The sequence below is a fragment of the Diceros bicornis genome, chromosome 5, assembly GCF_020826845.1.
Source record: "Diceros bicornis minor isolate mBicDic1 chromosome 5, mDicBic1.mat.cur, whole genome shotgun sequence".
Lineage (NCBI taxonomy): Eukaryota > Metazoa > Chordata > Mammalia > Perissodactyla > Rhinocerotidae > Diceros > Diceros bicornis.
Window position 1 is genome coordinate 90,367,802 of NC_080744.1, and position 14,125 is coordinate 90,381,926.

General features: G+C 40.9%; 1 protein-coding gene across 1 annotated transcript in view; it reads left to right on the forward strand.

The window, feature by feature from the left end:
* AGBL1 (AGBL carboxypeptidase 1) overlaps positions 1–14,125 on the forward strand; it is a 360,791-nt gene that overhangs the window by 94,647 nt on the left and 252,019 nt on the right. The window contains exons 9-14 of the mRNA XM_058540551.1: positions 4,118–4,234; positions 5,291–5,871; positions 7,398–7,481; positions 7,706–7,792; positions 10,397–10,545; positions 11,771–11,858. Coding sequence (XP_058396534.1) covers positions 4,118–4,234; positions 5,291–5,871; positions 7,398–7,481; positions 7,706–7,792; positions 10,397–10,545; positions 11,771–11,858 — 1,106 coding nt within the window. The remainder of the gene's footprint in view (positions 1–4,117; positions 4,235–5,290; positions 5,872–7,397; positions 7,482–7,705; positions 7,793–10,396; positions 10,546–11,770; positions 11,859–14,125) is intronic.

The window sequence follows — 14,125 nt, forward strand, 5'->3', positions numbered from 1 at the left end:
CGTTGTACAGTTCCATTTCCCTCGGAGTCTATGTGAATTTTGTTCCTTTGAGTTGCATGGTATACACTCTGGCCAGCCGCGAAGTGGTATCCTTTGGTCTCTATCCCATAATGACCTATCCTATAGAACAGAGATTAGCAAACTTTCTATGAAAGGCCAGATAGTAATTACTTTAAGCTTTGTGGACCATACAGGCTCTCTCACAACTGCTGAACTTTGCTGTTGTAGCACAAAAGCAGCCATCGACATTAGATAAATGATAGGGCATGGCTGTGTTCCAATAAAACTTTATTGACAAAAATAGACAGTGGGGCATAGTTTACTGACAGCATTTCTAGAAAAGGGTTTCTAAACCTTGGCACTATTGGCATTTTGACTTTATTCTTGATTGCGGGGGACTATCTTGTGCATTTTAAGATGTTTAGCAGCATCTCTGACTTCTACCCACTAGATGTCAGTAGCACCTACCCCTTTGCCATCCCCCCAGCCAGTCATGAACCAAAAATATCTCCAGGAATTGCCAAATGTCCCTGGGGGGTAAAATCACCCCTAGATGAGAACCACTGCTCTAGAATAATAATTTATTTATGAATTATAATTCTGTCTCTGTTTCTGTTGGTGGACATGGACTTGAACAAGCCCCTTCAAGTTAAAACGCCTTAATTTTGTCATCTGCAAAATAAGACTGGGAAGTAAATGCTACATTTTATGATATTTCTGGAGATGAAACCTGAATTAAAAATATCTGTCTCTCTATCTATTTATCTATCATCTGTCTATCCATCCATCTCCCTTTTTGCATCTCTCCCTTTCTTTCTTTTTCCCTCCCCTCCTACCTACCTATCTCTGTAGGGAGAAAGAAACTTTTTGAGTTCTCTATCATAATAATCACTCACTTTACTGATAGTGGTAGCAGACACATAGGGATTACCTCCTAGTCAGGTCTCCAGGTTAAGACTGCTATTGACTCTCTGGTGTTCTCAAGGTTTTGTTGTTAAATAGAATCATTTCTGAAGTCATCAGTAGTAAATTGGTTCTTTGCTGTGGCTCGGTGGTGCGGGCCTATGGAGTACCTGCTGAATTATTTGAATAACACTGTGCTGCAGCAGCCATTCATCAATGCCACTTTCCCCTCCCCTCTTGCTTGCTCTTTGATAACTGACTGTCTGATGCAGAGTGTCAGTCGCCTCTTGTATCTGATGTGGAGAGACAAGCTGCATGCCAGCGTCTGACTTCACACAGCATGGGGGGAGAGCTATTGGATATTCTCCTTTGTCCCTACTCTGCAGATGATGGTGGGTTGGGATGGAGTAAAACTGAAACAAATAAACAAATCCAGCTGGGGAAGAAACACAAGACAAATTGGTGAGGGTCTAGAAACTATTCATCAAAAGCCTTCAAGCCAAGAAGAAGATGAGAAATCAGTGCATAAGCATGAGTCGTGGAGAAACAGGGGAGCATTGGAGTCGGCTTAATTCTGGGAGGTCGCAAAAGCAAGGGAACTGGTGCTCCAGCAAACTGGTTTTTCTGTGGTGAACCCAGCAGCATTTGCTGCAAGACATGTGGGCAAGAGGCCAGGAGCGTTTGTTTGAAATGACCCAGGCCTTTAACTTGTGGCCTTTTCATTTGAAAATCTTAATAATTGAGACCAACCTCTTAGAAAGAAGGATTAAAAGAAGCTTATATCTGTATAGGGTCTTGAGAGTGGAAAGTCAGGTACTGTTCTTTGAAAACTGTCAATGTCAACTTAAGAAAAGAGAAACTTACAACAAATACAGACTAGATATTGGCCATGTTTTTTCTTCATGAACACAAGTATTAGATTTGGACAAACTCTGAAGAAGAGGAGGATAAACAGAGTGAATTCAAGCTCTCCCTTCCTTTCCTCCCTTCTTTCCTTCCTTTTTTTCTTTCTTTTAGATACTTTCTTGGATATGATCTATGCGTGAGGCAGCATGCTAAATTCTTAGGGATGGTAATGTGATACAAAAGCAAATAAGACAGTTTTCATCTTCAAAGAGTTCACATCTAGTGAATGTGAGGATTGTCCCTACCAGAGTTCAAATCACCACCTTCAAAAGGTGGTAAACTCAGGTCTAAGCCTGGGAAAAGTCAATATCGGAAGGGTCCAACTGGAGAGGAAGGGCCACAAAACACTGTCTGGATTAGGTGGGTACCGAATCCTAGATGATGAAGCTTGTCTGGGTTGCTGTGAGGACATAGAAGCAGGTCCATCCCTAAATAAATATAAATGATATTTATAAGACTACAGAAGGAAGTGAGAACCTGCCTGAGTGCCTGGAGATTCACAGACCAAGATTCAAACCTTTGAGGACAAGAGATGGTCTCTGTTACAACTACTCTACTTTGCTGTTGTACTGAGAAAGCAATTATAGACAATACATAAATGAATGGGTGTGGTTGTGTTCCAATAAAACTTTATTTACAAAAACAGGCAGTGAGCCATAATTTGCCAACCTATGCTCTAAGGCTAAGTAGGTCACCTAGCCATGTGGACAATGAGTTAGGCTGAAGCTCATGGGTTATATGACACTGCTTACTCCAGACACACCAACTTTACTAGCTGATGGGGAGCGGCTTCCAGATGCCTGCCAGGTTGTGTTTCCATTGGCACCACCCTGGGGCATGGCTGAAGCTGTGGTCAAGATGGTGGAGGCAAGGAGGAACTGAGAGATGAAGCTGGAAAGGACAAGAGTGTTGGGATCTCTAATACCAGGCTAAGGAGTTTGGACCTGGTGTGCACTGTATCTGAAAATATCACTAAATAAACCTCATGGGATCTGTTTTTCTTTTAAGTTGAAGTTTGGAGGAAAATTGTGGAAGATGAATGGACTATTGCATTTTCTTTTTTCCCTGGATCAGAATATAAACATTTATTTTGCACATTTATTTGATTTAGGGAAGAATAATCCAGGCCTTCAGGACTGCTAGATTTTTCCTTAACTAATCAAATACACTCCTAAAACATAGGGTAGATTTTTCTCCCCTATTTTATTAGGGAAACTTGATCTAGGAGAGACATGGAAAGATGAAGAGACTGGACTGTTTGCTCTGTAAGATTCTACAACTTTTGGAAAATACAGAAGTGTTTGGAAGAGGGTCACTATCACTGTTCAACTATTATGAAATGATCTAGAAGAAAAAACAAAGGGTCTGGGATTGTTTAGCCCAATGAAGAAAAGACTGGTGGTAACTTAGTAGACTTTTAAATGAACAACGAGATAAAGGTCTAATAGGAGGCTGCAAACTCCTCCCCAGAGCTCGTAAGGCTCTGCATAATACCTGCTTCTCGAATCTTCCTCTTATTCTCTATGCTTCAGACACCTTCTTTCTGTCAGCAAATTTAACCAGTTCCTTCTGCTAGTAACTCCTTTCCAAAGTCTTTGCATAGTCAGCTCTTACTGTCATTTAGGTCTAGTTAAAATGTTACGTTTTTCGCGGGGCTTCTCAGATCACCCCATCTAAATAGCTTACCATACCCCAGTCTCAGTCACAATCACTTCACCCCCTTTCATTATTTCCATGGCATTTATCACTGTTGGAAATTACCTTATTCACTTGTTTACTTTCTTATTTACTGTCTTCCTTCTCTCACTAGAAGGCAAATTCCATGGGCACATGGACCTTTGTCTGTTCCCCTATCACTGAGTCTTCAGTACCTACAGGAGTATCTGCTCATAGTAGGTGCTCATTAAGCATTTTTCAGAAAAGTGAAGGACCTAACAGCAAAGGTCAATAGGTGAATAGGTCTGACAATATGATTATGTTGATGAGAGTGGTGATGAGATAAAAAAATTTCTTTTATATCGTGCTTTATTGTTTACATAGCTCATCTCATTTTATATAAATTATTATTTATTTATGATGAGGGCTGATAAATACTGACATAAATGCTGAGAAAAGTTGTATATCTTCTTTCTTTTTATTTTAAAAATATAACCCAACCTATTAAATTATCCTTTGTATAGGCTAGCACTGTAATTTGGAGGCAAGGGAACCATGTCCTAGGATTCTGAAGAATCACATATGTAGCTTGTCTCGATGCTTCTCAGGGTGGCTTTCTTGATTGTAATATTTTTTGAATATTCCATTGTAGGATGATGACTTGGAAGCAGATGTGAACAAGCTGAGTTCCAAACCTGGTCCTGACCGGCCTGAAGAGGAACTGATGCAATATGAGGCGATGTGTCTTGAGCTCTCCTGTAGCTTTGAGGTAGGACATATGCCGTGGTTCTGCTCCTTGGTGATGCTTAATGGGGTCTTAGCAGAACCTGGGAGGCCAAACAGAGGTGTCCAGATGGAAAGCATTGCTGCTCATTAGCAATCTGCTTCTAGGATCTTTCTGAGAGAAGTGGAAGACTAAGCAAAAATGTGAAGAAGGTAGCTGAGCTAGGATGCATGCAAGGGTCCCACAGTCTGACACCTGACACCTAGGATGGAAGTTGGATGAAAGTACACATTGCTCCCTATTGTCTGGGGGGCAAGGTGCCCTGCCCCACACGCCAGAAAAGCAAGTAAAAATGCCTGATGATTTAATTGTTCCCTTGTCAAAATGCAAAAGTTGTACTAGATGGCTTTCTGATGGTGGCCAGACTGATTCCAGGGTTTCTGTGTTAGTAGAAACAAATGGAGAACCTTACACCTGGTGACGTTAATCTGGTTGCTAGTTGCTGCTGCTACTGCTGCTGCCACCAAGATTTTACACTTGCTTTTTGATCTCCATTATTATGACGCTTAATAAATCATGAATTTGGCCACCTCTAAAGGTACAAGCTAAGTCACATGTAAAAGGGAGTTAATATATTCTATTTTACTCCAGAAAGCAAAAGGGGATCAGTAAGTAAATTTTCAGGGATGGAAATTTCAATTCAGTGTAAGGAAGACTTTTTTTTTTTTAAATAGTCAGAATGATTCTCAAGTGAAAGGCTCTGCCTTGGTCTGCAGTGAAAGGCACCACCTTGGGGTGCAATGAAGTCCCTATGAATGAGGTTGTTCAACCAGACTGTAAATACTGGTGGTATTGCAGAAGGCATTCATGTACTGTATAGAATTTTACTAGACCCACCCAAACCCCTTCCAAACACGAGTTTCTACGATTCTGCCATTTATTTCTGACTCTTAAAGTCAGACCCTGGCTGACCTTGGAAAAAGCTTTCCAATTCACAGGATTTATGCTTAGCTCTGTGCCAGGAAAGTGAGGACAGGGATCAAATTGTATTCTATACCTGGAAGGAAACACTGACTGTGCTTTTCCCCTTTAAACCTGAAGGAACTGGAGTCCAAACCTGGAGATGATTTGAACTTTGAAGACACTCAGTATGCCAATCACCACCACATTCCGACTGCTGTCTTCCCGAAGAGGCATTCCTTGAATAAGGACCAAAGCTCGTGGGGGCGAGAAAGAGAAGACACAGTCCAGTCTTCCCTTCTGAGCATGGTTAAGATGGGGAGGTCCTCTGTGCATCTAGCCTCCAAAAAAGGCCCTGGAATGAACCCATACCGAAATGCACAGTCCAATGGTCTTGGAATAGATTCTTCTGGAAATGAAATCCCTGACATTCAGGCTTTCCTCAAAGAGGATGCTTGGGAAATAGATGTGATTTCCCACCCAAGGATGAATGCCTCCTTTTCCAATTCCACTAGGCCTAGAGATACTGTGGAAGTGATAGATAAGCTTCTGCAGACGCATCCCCAGCATGTCCCCTTCCATGATCCCTATCTTTACTTGGCCAAAGCGAGAAGAACCAGATCTGTGGCTGGCTTCAAGATGATGGCATTTCCTGATCTCTGGGGACACTCTCCACCTCCCTCTGCCCAGTCCATGTTGGAACGCAAATGTGGAATCCAAAGGTGATGGTGCTACTGATTTGGAACTTATATTTTTTTCTCTTCTTTAATACATTTATAGGTGGAATGGTTTGTACAGATAGTTCTGCTCTCTGTAGGAAAGTGAGCATCAGGCAGGGACATGTTGAAGCCCTTTGGGCAACTTTTGCCAAGCACACAAGCTTGCTTCCCTATTAGGACATTTCAGAACCATTGTAGGGTAGTGACAAGGATGTGTTTCCCAAAAAAGAATTCCTCGGATGATTCTAATGCAACCCCTTACCCCATATCCATTGCAAACTACTATGACAGGGAAATATAATCCAGTTTCTCTAAATACGGGGATCACTTCTCAAAGGAAAGTTCTCAGAAAAGACAAGTGTGGATTATTTGGGATCTCTTTTCTTGTTCACTGCAAATTGGTATCTCATCTCCTGTTAATGAGAGGAGGTGGTGTACCTCCATCCCACAGTCCCAGCCTTAAAGAACCTGGCTTGGCTAGGAGAATAGTTTTGCTGCATCACTGAGGATTGGATGGAAAACATGCATTCCCCAGGGAAGAAACATTGGGTGATGGATTATTCCCAGAATGCAGGAAAGGGAGCTTTGCCTTTGGCTCAGCATAGTGAGATTAAAATGAAAATTACTAAAGCTAATGAAAAAATTATTTTCCCTGAAAAAAAAAAAATTGAATATGCATTCACTAAGTTAGTGGAGTGAGTGTGCGTTCCAGAAAGTTTCCTTAACTTGTTTTGCATTTCATCAGCACATTGATGATGGATCCCAAGAGCCATTCCCAGTTGTGCTTCTGGCTGACATCTCTGACCTCACGCCCTGCACACTATCTACCATGTTCAAATTCCTGAGAGACACCCCACAGGGGCTGGCCCAGCAACAGCTTTCCCTTGGACAGAACGTGTTGCCCCTGAGTCCAGGCCTCTTGTCTACCTCTCCCTCCCTCTTCTCCCACCCCACCCCTGGATTGGAAATTCAAGGAGAGAATCTGAAAGATCCCTTGGGCTTACTTCCTCCCTTTTACTTAAATCTCCCAGATATTGCTGTTTCTCAGACAGAAGATTGACCTTAGTCTTCTAGAACAGACAGAGCCCAAGGAATATGAATGACATAAGAGTTCAAAGACTTATTGGATCCTCCCAGATCTCAAGGATGCTAACAGTCAATAATCCTAATGTCTCCCTCAAAACTGTCTCAGTGCAAAGGACCCTCTTATTCACACAACCAGAAACTTCCAAAGTCCCTTAGCTTCAATGCTGTTAACAAAATTCTCCTTCGAGCCAAGAATTCTTTAATGAAAATCTACATCACTGATTCCTACATGCCTGCTGCTCAGTGTAGTTTTATTTATTGATAAAGAAGAGAAGGAAGGAGGGCCACACTTTTTGCACCCTTTCAGCTCAAAGTTGGGGCATTATTAAACTTTTCTTTCATATTTCTTTGATGACTCTCAAGGCCCTTCCCATATGACCATAGGATGAGTGGGGGAAGGAGTGAGGGCCAACTCTTAAAATATTTCCAATTTTCCTTTCCAGGATCAAGATATTTGAGGATGTCCGGAGGCTCATCCAGCCAAGTGACGTTATAAATAAAGTCGTCTTCAGTTTAGATGAGCCTTGGTAGGTGGTCTTGAGCATCAGTGGAAGGGGGAGGTATGGAATATTCTGTTAATGATGGGAGAATAAGAGTGTTTTATGTTATCAATCCAGCCCTACTCCAAAAATCAGCATGATGAAAATTCGGGTTAAAGATCTATAAGAGAAAGCTTATCTCTAAGAAATGTCAAACTGTGCCCAAGAATAGCTATAACTCATATGTTCACATGTTTCTTATTTCATTACAGGCTTTTGCAAGACACTGCTTCCAATTGTTTACGGTTCTTCTCCAAGTTTGAATCAGGAAATCTTCGCAAAGCCATCCAAGTGCGTGAGTAAGTAAGGAAAGCCACAATGGGTAGCTCCTGGCAGCTCAAGAGAGCAGGTGGTGACCGTCTCTTCCCTATTCTCTTTTCAGTGGCATCACATTGGTAGCTTGAAATCAGCCATGGTGGGAATGTTTGTATGATGAAAACTGGCAAACACTACAAATGAAGGTTTTTCTCTTACAGAATCACTTGTTAAACATGGACCAGCATACCACTAGGGGACTCACTTGCTGATGTCGTAGCAAGGTGGAGACTAGAGATGAAATGTTATGAATATGCCTATGTTCCAAATAATGGGTCCATAATTGTGTGTGAGAGCACTTTGATTGGGCCGTTTATACTTCTGTTGATGCCAGGGCTGGTTCTGTTGATATGGCAGGGTCCCTTATTCCTGTACCTTCTCGTGTCTGTTGCTCCCATAGCTATGTATTTAGGTGGTAAAAACGTTGGGGTCCCCATAGAGAGGTGAGCCATCCTTCGTTCAAGGGAATGCTCAGTGCCATTCCTCTCTGCCAGAATCTATCAATGAGCTCTTATTAATAGAAAAGGATTTCACAGGCAAAGAAAGTCTAGGGCTGCACAAACTAAAACGAGGGAAATAAAACAAAAATTTCCAGTGACAGAAGAGACTGCTGTTCTTGCTATGTTAGAATTCTTTTTATTATAACATACCTAAAAGCAAGATATATAATCCATCTTGTATGGGTGTACTTCTGAAATCAACAGTTTAGAATAGTTAATGGTGTGGTGCTCACAGACTTTGGAATCAGACTTCACCTCTTTCCAACCAGGGGACTTTGAGCAAGTTACCTAACCCCCTCCATGCCTTTATTTCCTCACCCACGCAATGGGGACAGTCAAAGCAGCCATGTCACAGGGATTTTATGAGAGTAAGATAACACACCTAAAGCCCTTAGAATAGTCCCTAGCTCATGGTAAGTGCTCAGTCAACATTAGCTCTTACTCAGGGATGCATATTCACCGTGGCTAGAGCTCAGAACTTAGTAAAGCTCAGATTGGTTTTGTATCTACTTGAGGAGTCATTTCTGAAGTTTTCGTTTTGGAGGGGAGATGAGTGGACATCCTTTTTTTTGTACAGGGAATATTTCAAGGAAGCCCAACATATAAAACCAGTAGAAATTGAACTATTTGGGCTGGAGAAGGGAAAGGTAGTCAGGTGAAGATTCCTTCTCAGCCTTCTTCTCTTTCTTGTTTGCCAGCTCAGCTTCTACTTCTCATGGCTCTTGCTTTTATTATTCCTTCTGTCCATATCTCATGTTCAAAGCATCCAGGAGAGAAGACTTAATTAGGAGTCTCCCAGTGGGACAGTGATCAGTCCAGGAAGTGCCAAATCTGCTGGCCTTGCTCGGGTCTCTTTCTCCATGTATCTGCCTTTGGCCAGAGTGTGGAATCCTAAACCAATTGGTTGTGGTCAAGGTGACACCAAATGACAGAAAACAAACCTACTTATAGGCAAAGAATTTTTATGATCACATTTTGGACAGAGCATTGTGGGCATAGCAGACATTATGAATGGGGGTCATAGACTTTCCAAAATTGTCCTTGTGAGTACCACTAAGTGGGTTATGGTTCATTCGTTATATGATGAGCTCAATGGTTAGAGTGCGATGCTTATAGTGAAAGTGTGAGGGGTGGGACTCCACCGGTTAGCTCTACTCTGCTCTGATATGTCTTATACAAAGCTCTACCTTTCCACAAATCTCATTGTAGAATGCCATTTATCATGGGTCCAGAATGGGAGAGTATGAATGGATGAGGGCAAAACCATTACCTTTTCTAGAAGAGCATCTCAAAGAACATGCCAAGGACATGGGACAATAATATTTTCGAAAATGGAATATCCTGATGATGTTTCAAAACTGCGTTGCTGATTCTGTTGCTAAAGCTCCAAAAAGTCATTACTTTTGGAGACATAGTGACTGGGCGAGGACATGAGAACCTCCTGGGGTTCTGCAAATGTCCTATATATTGATTTAGATAATTGTCAAACAGGTGTATCCAATGAATTTGTCTAAATTCATTCAGTTGTACACTTAAGACTTGTGCTCTTTACTGCATGTAAATTAAATCAATTAAAAAGGGAGAAAACAAACACACAACTCCTGTATTGCTAGCCTAATTCATGTTTGTCACTTTGCTGGGGATTTACATATATTATACTACTTAATCTCTACAAACAGCACTGCAAGTTTAGACACTATTTCCATTTTCCATGAGGAAACTGAGGCTCAAAAGTAGTCTCTAGCATCAAATAGTACTGGTATATCCAATCAGATGTGATCGAATTTTCTCTAGGATATAGCGCACTTGCATTTTTTTAGCTGGATAGAAAATTCATTACAATTTTATAAAAAGATCTGCTACAGTTGTGTAACTGACTCTTCTAATACCAAAAACTTGCTCCCCCCATCCTCTGAATTTCCAAAGCCAGTGTCTAATTTTGTCAGATAAGGGTGACAACTATAACTTACCAGCCACCTGAGATCCTGGGTCTTAGATCTGTCATCCAGGACCAGAGATGTGTAGATTCTCAGTGTTGGAAGTGACCTTAAAAACTTTAACTCTCCAATCTTACTTCTGACTTTGCAGGTTTGAGTACGACTTGTTGGTCAATGCTGATGTGAACCACACCCAGCACCAGCAGTGGTTTTACTTCCAGGTGAGCGGTATGAGGGCTGCTGTCCCTTACCGCTTCAACATCATCAACTGTGAGAAGCCCAACAGCCAGTTTAATTACGGTATGAGCTCCTGAGGAATGGAGACTTTCTGGATGACACTAGGAATGATGTTACTTTGTGAGTGTTTGGATTATTACCAGAAGCCCTGCTTGGGTTCCTCAAGGGCTTGAGGTTGGGCTGACATATTTTGGTTGCCAGGAGTGGCAGAAAGGTGACCAACCTATGGGAAACTGCTTCTGTGGAAGGGGAGGCTGGAAATCCTTACTGTGCCGTGGAATGTTAATGCCACACATGACATTCTGCTACTTCCTGACTCCTCTACCCCACCTTGAACTTTGTGTGGTCGGTGAGCCCTCTCATTTATTCCTTCTCTCCATCTCCTAAATCCACAGTGGCAAATGTATTGACAGAAGAACAGCAAAATCCAATTGGACAACACTGATTTACGTTCTAAGAAACTCTGGAGAAAGTTTAAATTCTCCTGAATATCTGTGGCCATTTTGGAGGAGACATTCAAGGGACAAAGACTGACAAGTAGCCCATATTTATTTTGAATGTTTTTAGGAATGGGAAATTCTGCGTGCTCTTGCTGGCTCATATACCAATTTAGTGGGTGGCTTTGTGTAAGGAGTAAGTTATTTCTAGATCTCTAGGTCCAAGCACATGATATTGCCTTTATTTTGTACTGACTAAATAGACTCCTGCGGGTGTAGAAAGAGAAAATATGAACCTTGACTTTTGTATTCACTTTGTGTGGCTGCTGTAACTAATTGTCACAAACTTGGTGGCTTAAAACAGGACAAATTTATTCTCTTACAGTTCGGAGGTCCACAAGTCCAAAATCAGCTTCACTGGGATAAGTCAAGGTGTTGGCAAGACCATGCTCCTTCTGGAGATTCTAGAGTTTCCTTTCCTCTTCCAGCTTTTAGAGCTATATTCCTTGTATTCCTTGGCTTATGACCCCTTCTTCCATATTCAAAGCCAAAGCATCTTCAAATCTCCCTCTGCTTCAGTCACATTGTTTCTCCTCTGTGATCAAACCTCCTTCTGTCTCCCTTTATAAGAACATTTGAAGCGCATTTAGGGCCCACCAGGATAATCTCCTCATCTCAAGATCCTTAACTTAATTGCATCTACAAAATCTCTTTTGATCTAAAAGGTAAACATTCACAGGCCCCAGGAATTAAAACCTGGATATCTATGGGGGCCATTATTCAGCCTACCACAACTCTCCTTCCCTTTTCTCTCTCCCTCATGGATTAAGTCCTGCCTTTATTTTGTGTAGGGATGCAGCCAACTCTGTATTCTGTGAAGGAGGCTCTTCTTGGCAGACCCACCTGGATACGGATGGGCCACGAAATCTGTTATTACAAGTAAGTTAGAGTGTTGTTAGCTTCCTTTTCTCTGATCTTTCATTCTCTCTCCATTTCCTGCTTTTCCATGTTGATCTTATAAACCTTAGCAATCTGTGCTTGTCTGCTGTACTTGTTGTCATTCTGTTCCTACGGCAAATGCCCTGCCCTTCAGAGGCATAAGCACATTAAATGGGACCCACAGTAAGTAAATTCCAAGAAATATTTTTTGATTTTTCTGAAAAATCATCTATCCACATTTAAACACATTAAAACCTTCAGACCTTGTTGTTGGATATTAGAAGTCACACAGACTCAACCTGTGATTAGTGCATCAAGCCAGTTCTAAACCTCTTCCCATTGGTTCCAGTGAACAACAAGTCTGAGATGTTCTGGCCTATTCCTATCCATTCCTAGCTTCAGTTTTCCAAAGTAGATGAGAGTGAATATATGACAAATATACTTAAGCAACTGTTCCTATATGGCAAGATGATTTTCTGGAAAGAATAAAAGGGAAGGGTTTTCAAAATTGATCTTCAACTCTTGATCAGTAGCCAGTTTCATCAGTTTATCCTGTAAAGTTGTAATGAAATTTAAATTATCCATATCTTTTGATAAAAGAAATGGATTCGAGATCCATAAATTGCTTATGTGTGCATTTTCTTTTGATGGAAAATAAAATTCAAATTCATAAGAAAAAAAGGATAGGAATTGTTAGGAGAGATAGAAATTATGTGGTTCATTATTAGCTCATTGCTAGTTTCTTATAAAAACTGATAGGCTAGGATTTATTTTCTTGGATAAAATAAGTCTTATCTCTTTCTGAGATTACAAGAGTCCCCTTAAAAACTATCATCAGACATTCTTGAGTCTAGGATTGTTATCAATATCAAAAAGAAAGAGAGTATATACTATTATGCCTCTTGGCTTTTGAGACTGTGAGGACAAGAGCATTGATAGATAGAAAAGGTCAAAAATCTTGTTGCTCTATCAGACACAAAGGCAAAAATCACCATAGAGATAACAATAGTCTACAAAACACAGGGCCAGGCTGAATAACAATTTGTAGTAAAAGAGTTGGCAGTCATCAATCTTTGATGTATTAGGATATGGACTTGGATAGTAATTTCATTGTATTCTTTAGGACAGTAAGAAAAGATTACATTTCTGTTGGTTTTCCATTTACCTATATGGCTATTACTCTCTGGCTTCCCTGTCTTGAGACTCTCAGGATCTTTTTATGGTCCAAAGAGATTTAGACTAAAATCATCTCAAGGTGATAGAAGCCACATCAGCAGGAAAATATAATGAAAACCTAAATTTGGACCTTGGCATGTCAAGAATAACTTTTAGTGTCCTCCGGAAATAGTAACCCTAAATAAATGTGAAAGACCCGGCTTGCAGCCGGCTTGCATCCGGAGCTTAGGAAGAGATTGGGCAAACATAGCGTTTAGCATCCTTTCCCAATGGGATATTCCTCTCTCTGGAGGCTGCTCATCTTGGAAGTGGAGAATAAGGAGCAGGTTTAAGGGAACTAAGCATCTGCCAAAAGGAAAAGGAAGAAGAAGCCACATGTCTAAAAGCATAGCCGTGGCCTAAGGAAAGCCAATGTTAATGTTAATAGCTTTTAGATTCATTAACAAGACAATTGTTATGTGATTAAAGAGCAACAGAGGGGTAATATGAAAACCATGAATGTGTAATGTAATTCATTTTTCATATTCCAGTCATGAATACAACAGAGATGAATGGATAAGATTGTTACATTGTAATGTAGTTTGTTTTACAATTATTCACCACATTATGTTAACAAATTTCCAATAATGTGATCTCACAACAGGGTAGATATGTGTATCTCTATTCAAACACAAATCAGAACACCTCTCCCTACTGTAGAGTGCCTTAGTTTACACAATATATTTCTCCCTTTTCACCCATCACAGTCTTTGAGTTGATCTGCTTTAGAAGATTTCGTCGCTTCATTCTGCCTTTATTCTCTCTGGTGTATTAATCTGGAAGAGCTTTACCTCCTTATTTCTTTGTCTCCAATATGTCATCAGAAACTCAGAAGTTCTATTTCTATTATGCTGTTAAATTCCCGGATTTAGTGCCATGTTCTAAAGGGGTGCCAGGGTGCTCATGGTGGAGAGAACCATGAGCCATGGCACCTGAGTATATATATGGAGGTGAAATCAAAAGAGACACTTGGAAGGAATGGGATATTCATTTCCTTCAAAAAGTGACAGCAGTGATGATCAGTTAAGGAGGTGGGCTGACTGCTTTATGGG